This window comes from Eschrichtius robustus, chromosome 20 (assembly GCF_028021215.1).
Source record: "Eschrichtius robustus isolate mEscRob2 chromosome 20, mEscRob2.pri, whole genome shotgun sequence".
NCBI lineage: Eukaryota > Metazoa > Chordata > Mammalia > Artiodactyla > Eschrichtiidae > Eschrichtius > Eschrichtius robustus.
The window spans coordinates 57,008,461-57,028,855 of NC_090843.1; the positions used below are offsets into that span (position 1 = coordinate 57,008,461).

The following is a 20,395-nucleotide window of genomic DNA, read 5'->3' on the forward strand; positions in this document are numbered from 1 at the left end:
TCCCCCTGTTTTCCATCCTTTATTGAAAGGTCCCACATCCTCAGGGACCCCAGGCAAACCAGACGCCAGACAGGTCCCCCAAATATAGCAGGAGGCCTGAAAGGGGAGAGGAATGACTTATGATCCCACCACACCTCCCTGGAAACAGAAACCCACCACAGACGGACAGACAGACAGGGCCAGGAGGTGGGGAGACCTTACCTCCCTCTAGGTTCTCTCCCCTCTGCCCCCACTTGAAAAGAAAGTCAAACACCGACTACGCGGCACCCCAGCCCCCCACCCACCCTAGCAGCGTTTGTGGGACCCCCTCCCCCGCAAGGGGCAGCCCCGAGACAGCTTCCCGTCGCTCTCCTTCACTTTGGTTCGCTCCTGGCAGCTCCGTGCCCTCTTCCTCCCTCAGCCTCCGGCCCAGTTACCCCTACATCTTCTATCACCTACTCGGACCTTCTCTCTGGTCTCTAGGGCCTCCTGCCCCAGGGCTTCTGGGGAAGCAGCATCTCCTCCCAGCGAGGGGCTCCGCCAGGCCCTCTCTGCCCAAGACGCGGGGCTCACACGGCCGCCCCACTCTCCTTGAGGTCAGGGGCTGAGCGCTGCCGTCTCATCCGCGGGGGCGTAGTGTACGAGGGATAGCGGGGCCCTGGGGGCCTCTGGGCTGGGTATGGTTGGGGCTGCTGGGGATAATAGTTGTGCTTTTTGGGCTGGAAGTGCTGGGGTTCGGGCTGTGCAGAACCCCCTCCCCGGGATCGGCCCCCTCCGTCCAGGGAATTCCTGCGGGGACGGTGGGACCTGCGGGGACTTGGGGGCCTGCGGGCAGGGGTGGCCGGAAAGGGGGTGAGCTCCTCGGGGGGCTGCGGAGGCGCTGGGGACTCCCCGGCCCCCGCCCCCGGCCAGGACTCGCGGTGCTGGGGGTTGCTCTTGAAGGGGAAGCGCAGCTTGCAGTCGTGAGGGGGAACGAAGCGGGCGGGGGGTCTGCGCAGCCCCCCGCCCCGGCCCCCGGAGCCCTGCAGTCCCTGCAGCCGCAGCTGCTCCTGCTTGAGCCAGCGAAGGCGCCCCCGACGGAAGGCGGGGTCCTCCTCCATCAGCCTCGACACCCGCTCCCAGCTCGACAGGGGCGGCGAGGAGGGCCGTGTGGGAGGTGCTCGGTCACTGGGGGCTTCCTGCTCCGCGACCTCAGACCCTTGGGGCTGGGCCCACGTGGCCTCACCGGCTTCTTCATTCTCATCCTCGTGATCCTGGGAGGGAGAGGGGGTGAGAGAAGAGGGGACACGTGAGGAGAGTGGAGTCCTGAGGACGTGCAGATTCGGGAGGACAAGCTGGAAGGCCCTGGAGCAGCTGGACGTCCAGGGGTCCTGAGAGAGAGGGGCATGGGGACGAGGAAGCTGGAGGAACACTGGTTTAGGAGCCCGGACCCAGAGTCAGGTGGCCGACTCAGTCCAGGTCTGCCACCTCCTAGCTGTGGGTCTGGATCTCCGGCTTGTAGCCTCTGTGCCTCAGTGTCCTCACACGTAAGATGACATCAACAGTGATAGTACCCATCACACAGGGCTGTTGTAAGATTACCTGAGAAATTCTACCATGCCTCACCTAGTGGGCACTCAGCAAATACTGCTGAATAAATGACGTGCCCTGGGGATACAGCAGTCAACAAAGAGGGAAGAAAAATACCTGCCATCATTTTAGTGGACGGACACAGTTGATAAATAAATAAGAAAAATATATAGTATGGTACATATGCTGTACTTCCATAACAAGTTAAATATAAATATATGTATTTAAGTTATTTAATGTATATTATTTACATTATATAGAAGTACCATGTTATATATTTTACATATATTTTATATAAATGCGTGTATATATATATATATATATATATATATATATATTTTTTTTTTTTTTTTTTTTTATACACATAATAAAAATATATATTCACATGGAAAAGACCAGAGCAAGGAAAAGGACAGGAGGCCAGGGTGGGGGTAGATGCAGTGAAAGGACCGAAAGAGATTCACGGAGAAGTTCCCATTTTAGGGAACACCCGAAGGAACTGAGGGACGAGCTCTATGGCTCTCAGAGGGAAGGGCGTTCTGGGCAGAGGGAACAGCATGTGCAAAGGCCTTGAAGCAGGAGTGCACCCAGCAAGTTCAAGGAACAGCAAGGAAGCCCAAGGGTGTGGAGAGGGGAGGGTGAGGAGAGGGGTAAGAGCTGCATTTGGAGCCGTAAGCCTTCAACAACCATGACTGCTGTTATGACTGGCTGCCTGTCATCCCCCTTTAGAAGGCAAGCGGGAACACGGCAGAAATTCCGTCTGTTGTGAGTAACCCCAGTAGCTAGCACGATGCCTGGCACACAGTAAACACTCAACTATTTACTTGTTGGGTGAATACATGGAAAATGGGTAGGTGAGAACACTCCCACTCGCAGGGTCATTGTGATGATTTACACGGTGACACAGGAGAAGTGCTCAGCACAGCGGCTACCAGAGTAAAGAAAGGGTCACCCAGGAGAGGGGAGGTTCTAAGAGTGGACACCTATGGGAACACTCATTAAGTGGTAACTTAAGGACGGTACCCTTTATATCAGTGGTTCTCAAACTTCATTGTATTTCAGAACCAGCCGGGGTACTTATTATAGATGCAGATTCGTCCCCAAAGATGCTGATTCAGTAGGTCTGGGGCAGAACCCAGGAATCTGCATTTTCAGTTAGTGCCCTGGTGATTGTGAGGCAGGTGATTCACAAACTATGCTGTGTTAAACTTCGATAAGATTTTTTAAAGGAAGAGGAGGAAGGAGGCTGGACTCTGAGGTGGGAGGTTCAGGTTCCTACAGGGGAGAGATGCAGGCGGTGAAAAGCCGGGCAGGGCCCGTCCTACCTGGGTCAGGGGGATGACCCTCTCCATGCGAAGCATGCGGTCCCTCAGGGCCTGCAGCTCGCGGTCCTTGCTGCTGTTCTGCAGCTTCACCTCCTGCAGGATCCCCGTCAGCTTGTCGATGTGAGCCCGGAGGTCCTCCACCTCTGCGCCACGGGCTCCCTCCTCACTGCCACCACCTCCACCTCCGCTGCCTTCCTCCTCGCCCACCGTGTCCCAGACATCCCGGGCCACGGCCCTCCAGGCGTCCCCGGGCCCCTCAGGCTTGCCGTAGGTGCGGCACAGCTCCCGCATCTTGAGGGCAGCCAGGGCCTCGATCTCGGCCCGCCCGTGGCGGAAGTCGGCCAGGGCCACCTCGTAGCAGATCTCCTTCACTGCCTGCATCTTCAGGTCGGCCATGGTGGCCCAGCGGGGGTCTTTGCCCTGCAGCCGCCGTCGCTGGGGGATCTGGTACACCCTGCGGGGGGCCCTGCGCTTGCCGCTGCTGGGCAGGCCGCAGCGCTTGACGATGGTCTGGACCGTGGTGGGCGGCAGCTGCTCGCGCAAGGACGAGATGAGCCGCCAGCTCTCTTCGCAGGAGCGCTTGTCGGAGTCGTCCCCGCTGTCAGAGTCCGCATACTGGGGCCACAGAGAGGGAAGACAGACGGGGAGAGGGCTAAGGGCACCCCAGAGCCATGTGTCCCAGTGACATGGAAACACCATGGTCAGAGCGGCTCGGTGCTGGGTGCACGGCTTAACCTCTGCTCGTCTGCACAGCGGAGGTAATGACGGCACCTCCTCACAGATACGATTTGAGGATTAACATGCTCGGAGCGTGTGGCACAGAGAAAGTGAGTATTAGCTGTAGCCGTACCAAGTATGGGTTTCGTGTGTATATATCGCTCAGGATGCGGTTAAAGATTTAAAAGTAAGTCCATTCAAAGAACAATCCTTTTTTTATTTAAGTATTTATTTATTGATTTATTTGGCTGCGCCGGGTCTTAGTTGCGGCATGCGGGATCTAGTTCCCTGATCAGGGATCGAACCCAGGCCCCCTGCATTGGGAGCATGGAGTCTTAACCACTGGACCACCAGGGAAGTCCCCGAAGAACAATCTTAAGTAAATAACAACACGGGCGGTACTTGGATTTGGTAAAAATCATAAAGGTGGCACAGGATCAGCTAGAGTCCAGGAAGCCCCAGTCACCTGGGAGGAACCCTAGTTCCCTGCGTGGGTTCCTCCCTGGGTCACATTTCTCTCCTGTCTCCTCCTAGATGCCACCTCTACCCCCCAGCCCCGGGCCCACTCCCCACTCTGGCCCAGGCAGTGTGACCAAAATCAGAGTCAGGCTGAAGCTCTGCCAGGCCGGCTGCTCCAGTGCCCACCAGCCCACCTCCCGCCTCTGCCTGCCCCACCACACCCCTGGCCAGCCCCTCACCAGCCGCTGCTGCTCCAACAGCAGATCAGCCTCCTCCTTTTCTTTTCGGTACTGGTTCTCCAGATCCTGCAGCCTGGGATTGGGTGAGGAGGGGAGGAGGAGCTGTGAGGCTCTGGAGCCACCTCAGTAGGGCGCCCCTCGCAACAGGAGGGCGCTGGCGGCTGGGCACCTGGGGGGGACGGTCAGCAGGGCCCTGGGGCGCAAGCACCCTCCCCACGCACCTCTTCTCCATCTCCAGCTTGATGTCAATGCCTTGCTGCTCCAGCAGTTCCTTCTGGGCAAAGTTCCAGTCGACGGGCTCGAAGGGCGGTCCTGGGGGCGGGGGGACCCCTCGCTCCCGCTCTAGCCGCGCCTGCTCCGGGTGGTTGAAGCGGAAAACGTGGTTCTTGCCCATCACAATCCTATTCCCTGGAGATAGGAGGATGGAGAAGTGGACTCACTCGCCCACGGCAGCACACCCCTCCCCGTGCCCGAGGTGCACAGGGCCTTGCCCACAAATCCCAGGAGCCCCAACACAATCTCTTCCATCACCCCAAATCCAAGAGCGGTCGGAGCCGAGGCTCCCCTAGCTGACCCCAGGAACCGCCCTATCGCTGACAGCCAAAGGAAATCAGGAGCTTGGCATCCTCTTCCTGTTGCCCTGAGGCAGCGAGACAAACCAAAACCTGACTCCCTCTCTCTTCCCTTCCCAGTTCCGTCTTCACGTGCCCACGCTGTTTCCTATTTGTTTCTGGGTCCTGCCCAGGAGTCACCCAAGAAGCTCTTCCTTGCACAGCCAGGGCCCAGGACCCTCACTGCCCCCTCCTCTACCTGACTTCAGCACCACGGGCTCAGTCACAAGCTTCCCGTTGACGTAGGTCTCGGCTCCTTCACAAGGCTCCAGGGTGACCACCACTGAGGCAGGGAGAGAGGAGAGGGAGCGATCAGACCCTGGGGGAGGAGGGGTATGGTCACAGATTCCCACCCTGCATTCCCCCCAAAACACACATAACACCCCCAGTCCCACCACCCAGTACCTGTCGGGGTGCCATGGCCCCTCTGGTGGCAGGCAGCACGGGAAAGGAAGAGCAGAAGGAGGGTTAGAGCCCCAGCTACGGTTCCCAGGAGCCTCTGCGGGGGCTCCCTTCTCACCCTCTGCCATCCTCCCCAGCAGCGGTTTAGCAAGCCCGGAATTCTCAGAGGGCGTGGTCTCTCAGGTCCAGCTGGTCGGCAGGCCCTGTCATTTCTGCCTTCCAGATGACCACTCCTTCCTTCCCAAACAACACTGCTACTACTGGCCAGGTCTGGATTCCTCCAGCAGGCTCCTAGCCCCACTTCTGTCTGATGCATCTTGCACACTGCTACCTAACGGATCTCCTTAAGCCACAGTCAACTATCTTCAGTCAAGATCACTATCTTCACGGGAGAAGATAAAGTCAACCCAACCCAAACATCTCTCAAGGTGCTCCTTGTACAAATCACCAAGCCTGCTGCCTGCTGGGACACGAGGATGCCTGAGGCACTTCCCTGTCCTTGAGGACCAGTGCCCCGTTGTCACAGAGGGGCCCCCGCGTTCCAAAGACCCGGACTCTATGACTCCTTGGCTGAGGGACATTAAGCAAGTCACCCGACTTCTGTGAGCCATAAAATGGGATAACAAAGTCTTTCTTTACAGAGTGGCTGAAAGGCTCAAATAAAGTGATGTGGGAAATATTATTTACCTTACAGGGAACAGAGAAACCAGAATGAATGGTAACGTAAGGCAGAGACGAGCCTACAGACGCTGTAGGAGCACAAAAATAGCAAAGAGTAACTCGGCTTAGGGGCAGAGGACTGGAAATGATTATGGGAAGGTGGTAACTCCTGAGCTGATGCTCAAAGGGAAACTTGGATGAAGGGGCAGAAACGATGGAGAAGAAGATGTCAGACAGAGCTAAAGCATCACCACGTCGGTGACCAGCAATGGAAGAAGGTGGCAGAGAAGAGGATGAGGTGGCTATAAGGGTACCAGTCTATCCCCACCCTTATTTCCCACCACGCCCCAAATTCATCCATCCATTCCACAAATATATTGCACCCCTGTAATAAGCCAGGCACTATTTTAGGTCCTGGAAATACAGGAGAGATAAAAACCAAAATGCCTGCTCTTACAGAGATCACTTCCACTTGATAAGAAAGATGATAAACAAGTAATTGAGCAAGTAATCTAAAGTCAGGGTTGGGCGGGGATAGTTATTACGGAGGGAAATGGGGCCAGGTGAGAACCCACACGAACCCACAGCGATCTGAACCGAGGCAGCCCAGGACTCACAGCACAGGCCCTAGAGCCTGCCATGCTGCGTCCCAATCCAGTTCTGCCATCTTCTAGCTGTGTAGTCTCGGGCAAATTCCCTAACCCCTGGGAACCTCAGCTCCCTCACCTGTGAGCTGTGTGCGAAAATGCAAAGGCACAAAGTAGATGGCAAGTAATAACTATTCTTCTGTGTTCACACCTCTATCCGTGCTGCCTGCTCTTCTAGGCGTCTTTGGTCAAGTATTAAATCTTAAAGGCCCAAATGGACTAACCCTTTATAGAGCCTCCATCATTTGGGGCACAGAACCATCTGCTGCTTTCACTGTGACGTAACCTATTCGGGCCTGTCACCTCCCCAAACACACCCTGAGCTCCCGAGGGTGGGCTGCCTCCGCAGGCCTTGTGTGGTTTTGGTATCACCCCAGCACATGGCTTGAGGGAACCGCAGAACAGGAATTCGGCAATAACTCACTGGGCTGAACAGATTCAATAGCTCGCAGCCCACAGGGCCGGAAGCATTTGCTGCCACTAGGGACTTGAACGAGACCAGAACAACTGCGTTAATCCACTGACCAGAAACTGGAACTGAAGTCCACTGGGCAGGTCTTCAACCTGAGCTGCAGGCCACACGAGAGCATCTTTTCTTATTTTAAAACACACGCTGACCACGGGTGCCCTGTCTCCTGTCCCCCAGAAGCATCAGACCTGAGGCACACAGCACGGGCTCCAGGTGAGGGAGACCTCAGGTGTGACACGGCCAGCCTCCCTGCCCGACTCACTTCCCAGAGCTTGACTTCACTTGGGCACAACTGAACCCAAATCAGTCCATTAAAAAAAAAAATGACCTGGACTTCCCTGGTGGCGCAGTGGTTAAGACTCCACGCTCCCAATGCAGGGGACCCGGGTTCGATCCCTGGTCCAGGAACTAGATCCCACATGCCGCAACTAAGAGTTCGCATGCCACAACTAATGAGCTGGCGAGCCACAACTAAAGGAGCCCTTGAGCCACAACTAAGAAGCCTGCCTGCCGCAACTAAGGAGCCCACGTGCCACAACTAAGAAACCAGCGAGCCGCAACTAAGGCGCCCGTGAGCCGCAACTAAGGAGCCCACCTGCCACAACTAAGACCTGACGCAACCAAATAAATAAATAAATAAATATTAAAAAAAAAAAAAAAAAAGACTGAACCCAGAACAAAACACTGACCTCAGAATATGCCCTAAGTGGTACTTAACCACGAGCATTGTCTTGTTACCTGTCAGACAGACTACTACCTACACCCTGAGGGCTTGTGATTCCTAAAAGCTTTTGCTGCTGTGGCCAAAAACAGCTAAAAATCTCTGAAAGTTTTGGAACCAAAGGGAGACATGGGTTGCCTAACTGCCCGAAATTTTTGTAGTCATAGCTACGTAGATAATCAGGTTTTCAGAGATAAATTCAGATATCCCACTGAAAAACCTACAGGTTTTCATAAAAAAGGACCAGGGTGCTATTTGAGGCTAAAAAATTAAGGAAGAGGGCAGGATCTCCTCTTCCCAAAACCTCACCCTCTGAAGCCAGTCTTCTGTTTCTGCCTTGGGGACCCTCACCACTCCCAGCTCATAATAAGAGTCTGCGCCCTGAGGGCAGGTGCAGATAGCAGGGCCCCCACTGCTGACCAGGAGTTCAAGGCCCCTCTCAGGGTGAGGACACATCCTCTCACGCGGCGGCTGCACTCCCAGCGCCCGAGCCAGGGCTCTGTATTCAGTGAGGGACCTGTCTCTCTCCTTGTCGGGTCACCCCAGTCTCGCCCCCTTAGCCATTACCTTCTCCGTCCGGCTGAGGGATGCTCCGGAACAGACAGTGTTGCTCCCGAATGAACTGCCCAGTCAGCTTGATGTCCACATCGACCTGGCCGACCCTGGGGACGCAACAGCCAACATGTTCTGAGCATGTGCCAGTCATACATACGCCAAGCCCCTTCTGAACACAAGTTCAACCAACTCAGTAAGCCGAGTGTAATTATTCCCATTTCACACATGAGGAAACTGAGGCTCAGAGAGGTAAGTAACTTGCCCAAGGTCAGGCAGCCCGGCAGTGGTGAAGCTGGGACGTGAGCCCAGATCTGCCTGGCTCCAAAGCCCACATCCTCACTGTTATACAGCAAAGGGGGAAGGGCACCTGGAGTGGGGTGGGTGCCCTCAGCCTGGGTTCCTGCATCCTTCCCGTGATGATCACCAAGGACAGCTGAACAGCCTGTGCCGGGAGAGGAAGGAGCACCCTCACCCCTTTAACTCCACGAGGTGACCTTGGAGGCGCTGAGCCCCAGGGGTTCATTAGCATTAGCCAGTGAAGTTACCTGTCACGTGGGCACTGCCCTCAACAGCATGGGGCCAGGGTTATGTTTCCCTTCTCTCTCCCACCCCAAGGGAAGGTCCCACTAAGCGATGCCCAGGCAGTGGTGCCGGGGGCCAAGAACGCAGCAGTCCAAGCTCCCACCCACTCTCTGCCCCAGTAGATCAGGACCTATCCCTGCCAGCGCTGGGTTGGTTTGGTCCCAGGAGGGGTGTCACCCACACCAAAGCGGTGGGTGGAGGCAGGCTCAGCAAGTTCTCAGGAAGCCTGGAGCTGACAGGGCTGCAGTGGAGCTGTCCTGAGACCTGGGGCGTCCCCAGGAGATCACTAGAGAAGGGAGTCGCCAGCGTGGCCCTCCCTCTGCAACCACACCCTAAAAGGAGAGGCTGCCCCAGGGGCCCCGAGCAAACGCTACCTGGTGACACCATCTTTGATGTGGTAGAGCAGACATTCAGACATCAGGGGGTCTTCGTTCAGGTTCACCAGGTGTGGAGTCTGGTGGGGAGGGGGCGGCAGTCAGGGGAGAGCCGCCAGGGGTGCAGCCAAGAGGGAGGGAAGGCGCTTCGCAGACATCCCTGCAGGCTCCCCGCTGCGCCCCTCCCCCTCCCTCGGAGGGTGAGCTCTCCCACCTCCTGCTCCCACTTACCCCAATGCTTTTGGGGCAGCCCGACCCACCCTCTCCTCGCACACAAGATGCCCTCACCCTTCTAGCCCCTCCCCAGGCCCCACTTCTTCAGAGGCACCTGGACACACCAGTCTCCCTGACCCGAAACCTTAGAAGCTACCTGCCCTCTCTCTGCTTTCCCTGTACTCCCTCTGGCCCCAGGGCTCATCACTTCTTCCCTCAAAATGTATCTTGCCACTTCGGGAGGGTACGAGAGGGGACTGCTCAGACCTCTCCAGCCCACGCACTGCATGCTTGCCTGACCTGAGTCTGCTTTTTATGCCGGTACTCCTGGGCCTCCTCCACGGCAGGGCCCCAGCCCACTTATCCAAGCCCCTTTCCGGGGCCCCCTCTCCCCTTCTGTGCTCGCACCCAGTGTACTCTGAGCACTCACTCCAAAAAGCCGGGCTCATCCCTGCCCATCCTCTCGCCTGGAACAGCCTCCCTCCTGGCCCCACCCCCATCCCCACCTGTCAAAATCATTCACGTCCCGTCCCTCACGGTGCGTCTCAAATGCCACTTCTTCCACAGAGCTTTCCCAAGCCTTCCACCCGAACACAAGATCCCCTGCCTCTGTTCTGCAGGGATATACCGTGGCCTTTCTACGTGCAAGACCCCACTGAGGTGCCCAGCAGGACACAGAGATGAGTCACACCCAGAGGCTGCTGCCCCGTCGGTCAGGAAATCAGAGTCAACTTGGGGAGATAAGACTTGGCGTGGAAACACCATTGCAGGTGAGAGACACATGCCTCATAACAGACTTCCTGAACTTTTCACGCCCTCACTTAGCTCATTCATTCAATCATTCATTCATCCCACTGTATCCTGGGAGGGGCTCATACACAAAAATGAATAAAATGAAGACCAATGGGAGCTCATGGGGGTCAGGGGAGCTTCATGGAAAAGGCAGTGTGGGAGCTGGTCTCTGATGATGAGGAGGACGTGGACATGAAGAAGGAAGAGGGTTCCAGGTGAAAGAGGAGTCTGAACAAAGGCACGGAGGCAGGGGAGCACAGGGTGTAGGGGAAGACAGCCAGCAGTCAAGGCCCCACAGTTCTCTGGGAGCCCCCTGAACAGGAAGCCCAAGGCTATGTCTACGGTGGATGTGTCGTGTATCTCTGTGTCGGCCCCTCCAACGAGACTCTGCCAACACTTCCTCTTCTCCTGAGGGATGACCACGCCCCTCCCGACACTGCAGTGTCAGGCCTGCTTGGGAATGGCAAACGTGGATGGGTCCTGGAAGCAGAAAGCGATCTATCCCTCGGGAGAGGGGACATGATTTAGGGCAGTGCTTTTCAATCTTTATTCAGCCCTGGAACCCTTTGTTCACAAGAAACCTTACCTAGAAGCCTTAGAAGCCTAACACGTCAAGCAGATAAGCAGAGAGCCGCTCAGGCCGAGGTGGGGGCAGGGGACCCATAGTCCAGTCCTGCTCCCCCCTCCCCATTCCCTGTGAAGGAAGCTCCGGGCCAGGTTTGAAAATTACTGACTTAGGAAGTCCTTCGGCCTGGTGGCGAGGTCTCAGAAAAGAAGGGGCTTTCCCTAAGGCCCTTGGCTCTCTCTGGGACAAACTGGAGCTTTTGCCCCAAGGACCCAATTCTCCACTCGACCTTTCCTAGGCTGGAGTCACCCCCACCAAACCCGTTTCTCCTGTGAGTCTAACAGCTTTCTCTCTGAAATCCACATGACTTTTAAACTTATGAGAGTGGGTTCATTCTTGCCACCTGGAGAAAATGCAGAAGTTACCTCCCCTAAGACACTTTTTTTTTTTTTACCAATCAGATGGGCAAAGATGAAAAAGTTGAAGAGGATGAGGGAACACGGGCTCTCTTGTATGCTGCTCCTGGGAGTATAAGTGGGCATGGTTACAATCTCTGGAGGCACGCTGGCAAAAGAGATCAAAGTTTCACCTGGCTACTGGTGGACCCCAAATCTCCACTTCTAGGAATTTGTTCTACAGACAGCAGACTATTAGTAAAACTATCTTCTGTAACATTGTTTATAGTATCAAAGAATGGGAAACGACCTAAATGTCCATCAGTAAGAAGCTGGTTAAAAAAAATTATCCTACGTCTATACAATAGAATATTCTGACACTGTGGGGGGAAAAAAAAAAAAAAAAACAGACAGAACTGCGATACACTGTTATGTGAAAAAGTAACATGTCAAGTATGGAACCAGCACCATGGCAAAGAGGGGCGATGTGTGCGTGCGTACGTGGATGATTATATACCACACGCCTGTACGTGCAGAGACTACCTCTAGAAGAACACATCAGGAGCCAGCAACAGGACTCGCCTCTGGGAGGGGAACCCGAGGGTGGGAAAGAAAGAGATTTCCTTTTCACCTCACTGTAAAAAGTAAACGTTCCCTGTGGGGCGTGCCACCTTTACAAGAACAACTAAGAACAAAACAAAACAAAAGCCCCTCCTGTTGGTCCCAAGCTCTAGCAGGTGGCACCCTGCACAGTGTAAACCTCTCCAGGAAAGAAAAACCCATCCATCAGTCTGTCCATCCCTTTCTACCTTTCCCTAGCCCTGCAGCTGTGGCAGAAGCTCCACAGGTACCTGGCACCCCCAGGTGGCTGGCAAGCCACGCTGAGAGCCCCCTGCAGTCCCTCCTCCCAGATGTGCGCCTCTGGGGGATCCCAAAGCCCTGGGTGCCCAGCCCCGGACCTGACCCCTCAGCCCTGCCTGCCACGCTCAATCACCCACCGACAGCTCTCTCGCCCCTGGCTGTGCCTCAGGCCAGGCAAACCCCTCTCCTCTGTCTGGATCCCTGTTCAATGGTCCCTGCTTGCTCAGTCACCCAGATGCCTTGTCCGTATGAAAATCGGAGGGGTCTCCTTCCAGTAACCCACTGCCTGGAAGAGGTGTATCTCACTTAGAGCCTGATCCTATGATGCTTCGTACCACGGCTCTGACAGGCGTGGCTGGCTCCATTCCCGGGCTGGGACTGGAAGTTCCTGCTTTGCCCAAACTGGCCTCTGCATCACCGCTTCACCAGTGTGCACCGCTCCAGCTGTGCTGGCCGTCGGAAGCCAGCATCCACTCTGACTGGTTGGTCCCCGTGCTGTGCTGGTTGCTAAAGGTTTTGAATACCACTCCTGCCTCCAACTGAGCCTGATCATTCCTGCCCTGCTTCTTCCCTTCCTTCCTCTCCACAAAGCCTTACTGAGCACTTACTACACAGCGGGCACGTGACAGGTGCTGGTGCGCCCCACTCGGCCGACAATACCCGACATTTGCTCGGCCCGATGTTCTCTCTGCTCCTCTCTACCACACCCCCGTCCATCTTTCAGGCTCCACTTTCCAGACCACCTTCTCCAGGAAACCAGTTTCCATACATCTCCAGGCTGCACTGACGCTTCCATCTTTAAACCTCTCGCTGGGGCTTCCCTGGTGGCGCAGTGGTTGAGAATCTGCCTGCCAATGCAGGGGACACGGGTTCGAGCCCTGGTCTGGGAAGACCCCACGTGCCGCAGAGCAACTGGGCCCGTGAGCCACAACTACCGAGCCTGCGCGTCTGAAGCCTGTGCTCCGCAACAAGAGAGGCCGCGATAATGAGAGGCCCGCGCACCGCGATGAAGAGTGGCTCCCACTTGCCGCAACTGGAGAAAGCCCTCGCACAGAAACGAAGACCCAACACAGCCAAAAATAATAAATAAAATAAACAAACAGATAGTCACTCACCAATTTAAAAAAAAAAAAAAAAGAATTCTGAACAGCTCAACAGTTTAAAAAAAAAAAAAGAATTCTGAACAGCTCAACAGTTTAAAAAAAAAAAAACCTCTCGCTGCGTTTACAATCAACATCCTCCAGGTGAGTGCTTACTCTTCCCCTATTCCTTTTACAGTCTTGTCTTCCCAAGTTATCCTTTCAAAACGTACTTTTCAGGTTTTTTGTTTTTGCTTGTTTGTTTTTGAATAGCTAACACATACACAGGTTACAAAATCCAAATGATACAAAAGAGCACACGGTGGACAAGTTGCTATCCCAACCAACCTGCAATCTCCCAGGTCCTCTCCCTTCCCCATGGGGTAACCGCCATAACCAGTTTCTTATGAATCCAGAGATACATTCTACGCGTGAACTCACACACACACGTGTGTGGGCTTCTGTTTATAAATACCTAGATTCTAAGCAGCTCTTGCAATCCCCCTAAGGGCAGGGACCCTGGCATCCTGTGGTCCCTAGATGGAGGGAGAAGACAGGGATGGCCGGACAACACAGAGAGGAGGGAGCAGGAGTGGGGACAGAGATGATGGAGGGACAATTCAGAGACCTGAGATCAGAGTTAGAACTCATGACCCTGCCACCCCAACCCTCTTCTTTCAGCATCCAGAGTCTCCGAGGCCTCCTCACTCACCTTCTTCGGAGAGAAGACGCCCACGGTTCCCCCATCTTCCCGGACAGCCACCCCCATCTCAGCCAGCAACGCTTCCCTGTAGGCAAAGGAGAGGCAAATATTGGTCTTGTCATCGGTACCCATGAACCCATTCCCTGCAGGGCCTGACCTTCCCTCCCCACCCCGCTCCCTCCAGGGCTCCAGCTGTCGGCCCCATCCTCACACCTCTCCATCCTCAAGGCCTCCGTCTTACGTAGCTTCTCCTCCCAGGTCTCATTCAGCTCAGCTATAATCTTCTCTGTCTCCTGGGGGCACAAGACAGGCAGGGATCAGGACAGTCTGGGACAAGCGCCTCCCAGGGGGTGCTTCCCAGCAGCCCCCAGAGCCCCACCCCTTGCCAGCTCCAGCTTCCCACCTGCAGTCTCTCCATGGCCTCCTCAGGCCCAATCTGGGGCTCAGCACTGGGGGAGAACGATGGCTCCAGCTCCCCGTTGTGTGCTGCGGGGGACGAGGGCGAAGCTGGGGCAGAGGGAGATGATACAGCTGGCAGAGCACCTCCGGGACTCCCCTCATCCACCTTCAGGCCTAGGAGGGAGAAGAAGGTAAAAGAAGGAGGCCAAGGAAAGATGGAACTGATCGGAAACAGGGAAGGTCTCACAGCGGACCAGCCTGGAAGGACTGCAGAAGACCCATGGTCCACCTCCACAAAGTAGAGAACCCTCCTACTGCAGCCTTGACAAATGGACACCGAGTCTCTGCTTGTTCCCCTCCAGGGATGGAAAGCTCATTACTGAACAAGGTAGCCAGTTCCTTCCATCGTAGGATGACTCGTACCATCAGAAAGTTCTTAGCTGTGTTGAACTGAAATCTGCCCCATGTTACATGTAGCTCTGTTTCTAGTTCTGCCCTCTGGGATGAGAAAGACTACACTGCTTTTTCTTTTTCAAGACTACCCTTCAAATGTGCAGAGGCGAACATCGTGTCTACCCTCTCTTCCCAAGAACCCTTATTCTCCCCACCGTGCCCCTTAGCACCCCAACTCCTCAGTGGGATGGACCCCAAGATTGAATGCACAGTCACACCAGGCACAGCCAACACGGATCACAGATTATCTAATACAGACGCCATTTCACAGTAAGGAGGCTGAGCCTTACGTTTCAGAAATTAGTCTGCTGTTGACTATTATTAAGCTTACGGTCAATTTAATTCCCAATGTTTCACAAGAACTTCTGTCAAGGCAGGTGCCCAGCAGCCTATTCTTAATGACTTACTGTTTAAATCATAAACGCATGACTTGCCATTTACTCCTGCTCCTGTCGTTTCAGTAGTTCCAGGAGCCTGTTAAGGTCCCTCTGAATCCTGCCTGCCTCTCCCCGGGAGGATCAGTCCCTCCCAGCTCTGTAACACCTAAAGGCGTGACCTGTCCCCTCTCCACATCCGCATCTAGGTCAAGGGGCACTTGCTGGGCTTTCTGGGCAGTGGTCCCTCCCTGGTCCCAGGCCTGGGCAAAGGCAAATGAGGAGGGATGAGCTGGGCCAAGGAGCCTCCCTGAGCTGCCCCTCCCGGAGTCCCACCTCCCAGGGCAGAGGCGGAGAGCCCCTGGGCCATCAGCAGTTCCCGCAGCCGGGCCACCTCCTCCTGCAGCTCCCGGATCAGCCGGGCATTAGGGTCCTCGTTGATGATGGCATTGCAGCGAATCTGCTTGGTGCGGTCGGCGTACCTGGATGAGGAGGGAGGAGCGGGACCGGTGAGGCCTAGACACGGGTGACCTTGGTCTGCTGCCCGATTCCCTCTCCCTCCCAGGTTTCATCACAGTGCAGTAGAGCTGAGGGTCAACCCTAACTCATGGGGAGGGTCCTGAGCTACCAGTCGCTGAGCTCCTGGCACTTTTCACGTCCCGCCCCACCCCTACTAGAGCCCCACCTGAGGGTGCTAAGAGTCTCCTCGTAATTGATATCCGCGGGGCTCAGGGCCGCAATCATTGCTGTGCGTGAATTCCCACCTATGAATGGAAAGGAGGGGAAAGCTTGAGCTGGGCAGGGTCCTAAGAAAAGTCAGACTGGGTCACAGGGTCAGGGGGGGCCTCATTGCTCAGGCAGGGGTCCAATAAGGCCACTGTCCAAGGTAGGGTAAAGCTAAGAGTTGTGGAGCTAATCGTGAAATCTGGTGGTCAGAGGAAGTGGGGGTGAGGTCAGGGAGACATCAGACATCTGTGGGACAGTCAGAGATCAGTGGGAGGAGGGTGAAGTCAAAGGTGGGTGTGAGGTCAGAGAGCAGTCATGGGTAGCCAAGTCAGCGAGGCCCTTGGCTTGGCAGGGAGGGTGTGGCCTTGATCTCAGCATCAGGACACCTTCAAAGGATGCCCCTGGGGATCAGGGGGAGAGTCAAAGGACCACTGGAGGATTTGAGGTTCCAGGGGTGTCAACGGGACTGGTATCAAAAGGAGGTTGGCAGGACGGGTGGCAGGGTCGGCAGAGAGAGACAGAGAGGAGAAGCCCCTCACCCAGATTCTCCTTGAGCAGCCAGGTGAGCACAGAGTCCCTGTAAGGGATAAAATCCGACTTCCGCTTCTTTGATTGCTGAGGGACGGAAGGGGGAAGGGGGTTACGGTGGGCCACCCGCTTTGTCCGCTTTCCCAGAGCCCCTTCTCTTCCCACGCCCAGGTCTTACCATATCCGCAAGGGCCGAGATCACCTTCCCTAGAGTAGTCAGGGACTTATTGATGTTGGCGCCTTCCTGGCAAGAGGAACGGGGGGAATGAGGCCTTCTTCTCCCACTCCGATCCCCTTCCCCCGCTCCCCCCACAGCCAGAGCACCAGGTTATGATTTGAGACCACCGCACACAGCCCCCAACACTGCCCTGTCCGACCCTCCCAAGCGCCTCACCTTCAGGCGCATGCCCCGGGCCCCTGAGGAGTCAGCCCGCTCACTGCCAGCAAGGTCCACCAAACTGATCTTACTGACCTGGGTCAGAGGAAAGAGACAGGAGGTGACTGGGTCAGTGCGGGGCAGGCATATCAAGGGAACACCCAGCAAGGGGACTAGGCAGTTGGCAAGGGATGGAGAAAGCCAGGAGTGGGGGACGGAAGGGGGATACATAAGATGACAGTGAGGGTTTGGTTACTTGTCCGTTTCTTCATTTATTCAATCACAGATATTCACATGCCCACTGTGTGCCTTGTCCCGGCACACAGTGGGCTCCAAGACCTGCCCCAAGGAGCCTAGCTAGAAGAACAAACATGCAAAAGGAGACTATCCCACTGATCTGATAGGGGAAGCACAGGGGGCTGTGGAAGCTCAGAGGAGGCACTCAACCAAGCCTGGACAGGGAGGGAGGACGCAAGGCCCGCCGATCACATCTCTGTCTCTGTTACCAGGTGGGATGGGGTTGCAGCGGGTGGGGGGTGGGGTGGGGGGGGGGTCCTACCTTCTCTGAGTCCAGTCCAGTGAGCTGATCGTGGCAGCGCTGCGTGAAGACAATGGTGAAGACGGCGTGGGAACGGCTGCTGGTCTCATTCATGTTGGTGGCGGCCACAGTCCTGGGGGCGGGGGGGGGCGGGGGGGGGAAGGAATGGTCAGTGGGTCCGGCCCCTCGTCTTCCTAACCCCGGCTCCCTTGCTCTCCGCCCCATCAGCCTGCCTCACCGCGCTTTATTTCCACAGTCCATGAGGTCAGCAATGTCTGCGTAAGAGGTCACAGCCAATTTAGACAGGTCCTGCACGTAGGGGCCCAGGATGGGGTGCTCTCGGACCCTCAGAGAGCCCCGACTCTTGGGGTTCAAGAGGTCTCGTACCCTCTCACAGTAGATCTCCATGTAGCTCACCTGAGTGGGAGAAGCAAATAAAAAGTAATAAAGCTGGGCTTCCCTGGTGGCGCAGTGGTTAAGAATCCGCCTGCCAATGCAGGGGACACAGGTTCGAGCCCTGGTCCGGGAAGATCCCACATGGCGCGGAGCAACTGAGCCCGTGTGCCACAACTACTGAGCCTGCGCTCTGGAGCCCACGAGCCACAACTACTGAAGCCCGCGTGCCTAGAGCCCGAGCTCCTCAACAAGAGAAGCCACCGCAACGGGAAGCCCGTGCACCACCACGAAGAATAGCTCCCGCTCGATGCAACTAGAGAAAGCCACGCTCAGCAACAAAGACCCAATACAGCCAAAGATAAATAATAAATAAATAAATTTTCAGAAAAAGTCAAAAAGCTAACAACCATACCCAATGTGAAACTTACCGCGGACTCCACTGGATACAATACGGGTGACCTACACTGAGTGTTTACTAGGTGTTGCTAAGCATTTGACGTGTGCAAGCTCAGTGAGCCTTCCAACAACCCTAGGAGGGGACCCCTGATCATTATCGTTCCAGGAGCCGAGAGAGAGATCGTTTGCCCAAAGCCACAGTTACTAACTGGTAAAGCCTAGAGTAGCTCCCAGGCTGCCTGACTCCAGAGACTGCACTTGTCTTAATCGCGCTGCTGACCTCCTCCCTACCCAGAGGACACTGTGGCTCCCCTCCCAGGCCCCTCCCAAGACCTGGGCTTACCTCCACAGAATAGGACAGCTGAGCGCTCTGGTTCTTACTAACACGAGAGAAGAGGTCCTCACAGAGCTGGAGGGGGACACAGAGAAGCACAAAGATGCCGCTGTCCATGGCACACCTGTGGCGCCCAGCACCCAGGCCAGGCCAGGTCTCAAGTGACCCTGTTTAACCCTTACCACAGCCCCAAGGGAGGGACGGGATCGTTCCCATTTTTACAGATGGGCAAGCAACCTCTGAGAGGTTCGCGCTTGCCCAGGGTCACAGGCTAGTATTCAGTGAGCCCAGATGCAAACCCGGAGCCTGCATGCAAGGTCACTGTGCTGCAGTCGGGGAGCGTGTGGTCAACTCTCAGTTAGCCACCACTGGCTTCTCCTGCAGTAAACACCTTGACTGCGGTACACAAGCCCACACGGGAACGACACGCACGAGTAATTACGGGACAAGGCACGACGGCGGGTTAAGTGGTAGGAACAAGGTTCAAACCCTGGGCGCTCTGCCGCCAAAGGTGTGGCTGTTCTCACGGGGGGCCTCCTTGGCCCTGATGCCCAGGTTGGAGCCAACCTCATCCCCCATCACCTTCGCCACCACTAACAACCTCAGAGAGCCCGGTCTCTGCTCCGCAACGCTTGGAACCCAGCCTGCTCCCCTAGGGTCGGCTGAAGGTGCGTCAGCCCTGGCCACCCTGCCAGGCCCCGAGTGTACCTGGGGCACGATGCCCTGCTGCCCTGGCTCCTGCCGCCCCATCATGGTGTAGGACTTCCCAGCTCCCGTCTGCCCATAGGCCAAGATGCACACGTTGTAGCCTTCAAAGGCATGGAGCAGCATCTCTTCTCCAATATCCCGATACACCTGTTGCTGCGATGCAAACCGGGGGTCCTCGGCCTAGGCGGAAGCGGGCCAGGAAAGACAGCAGGAACCCTAGATGACCTCGCCCTTGGTACCTGGGTGCCCAAAGACCTCGTGCGCCCCCCACCCCCCTCACGGTCCTAACCAGCCCTGAGGATCCCATCCGGTCTCCTGCCGGCCCCAAATTATCCCAGGGATTCTGCCTCCCCCATCCTGGTCCTAGTCACAAGCTCGGGCTCCTACCCACCCCCACCCAAGGGTCCTGGCCCTCCCAACCAATTCCCTGGAGGTCCTATTTCCCAGCAATGCCCCCTCCCCAGGACCTGAATCCCCCGTCCCTCTTTGCTTAGCCCTTCCCCCCAACCTAACAGCCTCACCGAAGTGTGTGACCAGTAGGAGTGATCGAAAGTGAAGCTTCTGGGGGCATCCTTGCTCTGTCTGGGATTGATGATGGCTGAGAAAGCAAAGGGATGAAGGCCAAGGTCAGGTACTCCCCACCGCTGCCCACTCCCCACAAGCCCTCGGAAGCCAGGCATCCCGCTCCCCACCTCTGTCCTAGTTCATCTCTCCCCTTTAATACTCCCCACCCCCTCCAGCCACCCAAGCTAATTTTGGCTTCCCAGGACCCGCCCCCCTCCCGGCTGCCTCCCTGGATTGGGCAACGGAGGGCTCCAGGCCAACATTCCCCCTCCCAGGGACTGGGAGCACGGAAAGGCCGGCCTGCCCCAGCCTCCTTCCTTACAATTAGCACCTGCTCCGTGCCCAGCACAGCCCTCCTCCTGGTTCGGCCCGGCAGGACTGGCCCGTACACTGGGCCCGGGCTGCCCTGCCTGTGCCCAGACGGGCCCGCGGGACTCACTCACAGGTGGTGCTGCCCTGCATGCTGACTACACACTTGGCATCCTGGCTGGTCTCACGGGCGTTGAAGGGCCGAACCCTCACTGCCACTTTCACCGAGGCGCCAGCCATGGCTCCAGATACTACCACCCTCCTTAGCTGGAGGACAGAGACAGAAGAGGAGGTCAGAGCTACTGGGAGGCAATGTCTGGGGGACCCAGACATTGCCTCCCAACTTCTCCCAGGAACCAGTCTCTCCACACCCCCTT

At 56.2% G+C, this 20,395-nt stretch overlaps 1 protein-coding gene across 2 annotated transcripts in view; it reads right to left on the reverse strand.

Annotated features, from left to right (window-relative positions):
* KIF1C (kinesin family member 1C) overlaps positions 1 to 20,395 on the reverse strand; it is a 22,572-nt gene continuing 2,177 nt past the window's right edge. Inside the window, exons 3-23 of one of the 2 annotated variants that reach the window (XM_068531682.1) lie at positions 20,153 to 20,285; positions 19,667 to 19,743; positions 19,146 to 19,325; positions 18,447 to 18,512; positions 17,550 to 17,728; positions 17,333 to 17,444; positions 16,792 to 16,869; positions 16,576 to 16,641; positions 16,409 to 16,484; positions 15,829 to 15,907; positions 15,480 to 15,625; positions 14,321 to 14,490; positions 14,131 to 14,210; positions 13,927 to 14,002; positions 9,310 to 9,389; positions 8,366 to 8,460; positions 5,099 to 5,182; positions 4,510 to 4,696; positions 4,289 to 4,361; positions 2,874 to 3,488; positions 1 to 1,232 (exon numbers count right to left, since the gene is read on the reverse strand). In XM_068531682.1, the coding sequence (XP_068387783.1) occupies positions 549 to 1,232; positions 2,874 to 3,488; positions 4,289 to 4,361; positions 4,510 to 4,696; positions 5,099 to 5,182; positions 8,366 to 8,460; positions 9,310 to 9,389; positions 13,927 to 14,002; positions 14,131 to 14,210; positions 14,321 to 14,490; positions 15,480 to 15,625; positions 15,829 to 15,907; positions 16,409 to 16,484; positions 16,576 to 16,641; positions 16,792 to 16,869; positions 17,333 to 17,444; positions 17,550 to 17,728; positions 18,447 to 18,512; positions 19,146 to 19,325; positions 19,667 to 19,743; positions 20,153 to 20,258 (3,309 nt within the window). In that variant the 5' untranslated portion in view covers positions 20,259 to 20,285 and the 3' untranslated portion in view covers positions 1 to 548. The remainder of the gene's footprint in view (positions 1,233 to 2,873; positions 3,489 to 4,288; positions 4,362 to 4,509; positions 4,697 to 5,098; positions 5,183 to 8,365; positions 8,461 to 9,309; positions 9,390 to 13,926; positions 14,003 to 14,130; positions 14,211 to 14,320; positions 14,491 to 15,479; positions 15,626 to 15,828; positions 15,908 to 16,408; positions 16,485 to 16,575; positions 16,642 to 16,791; positions 16,870 to 17,332; positions 17,445 to 17,549; positions 17,729 to 18,446; positions 18,513 to 19,145; positions 19,326 to 19,666; positions 19,744 to 20,152; positions 20,286 to 20,395) is intronic. The other variant, XM_068531683.1, reaches the window with a different exon arrangement.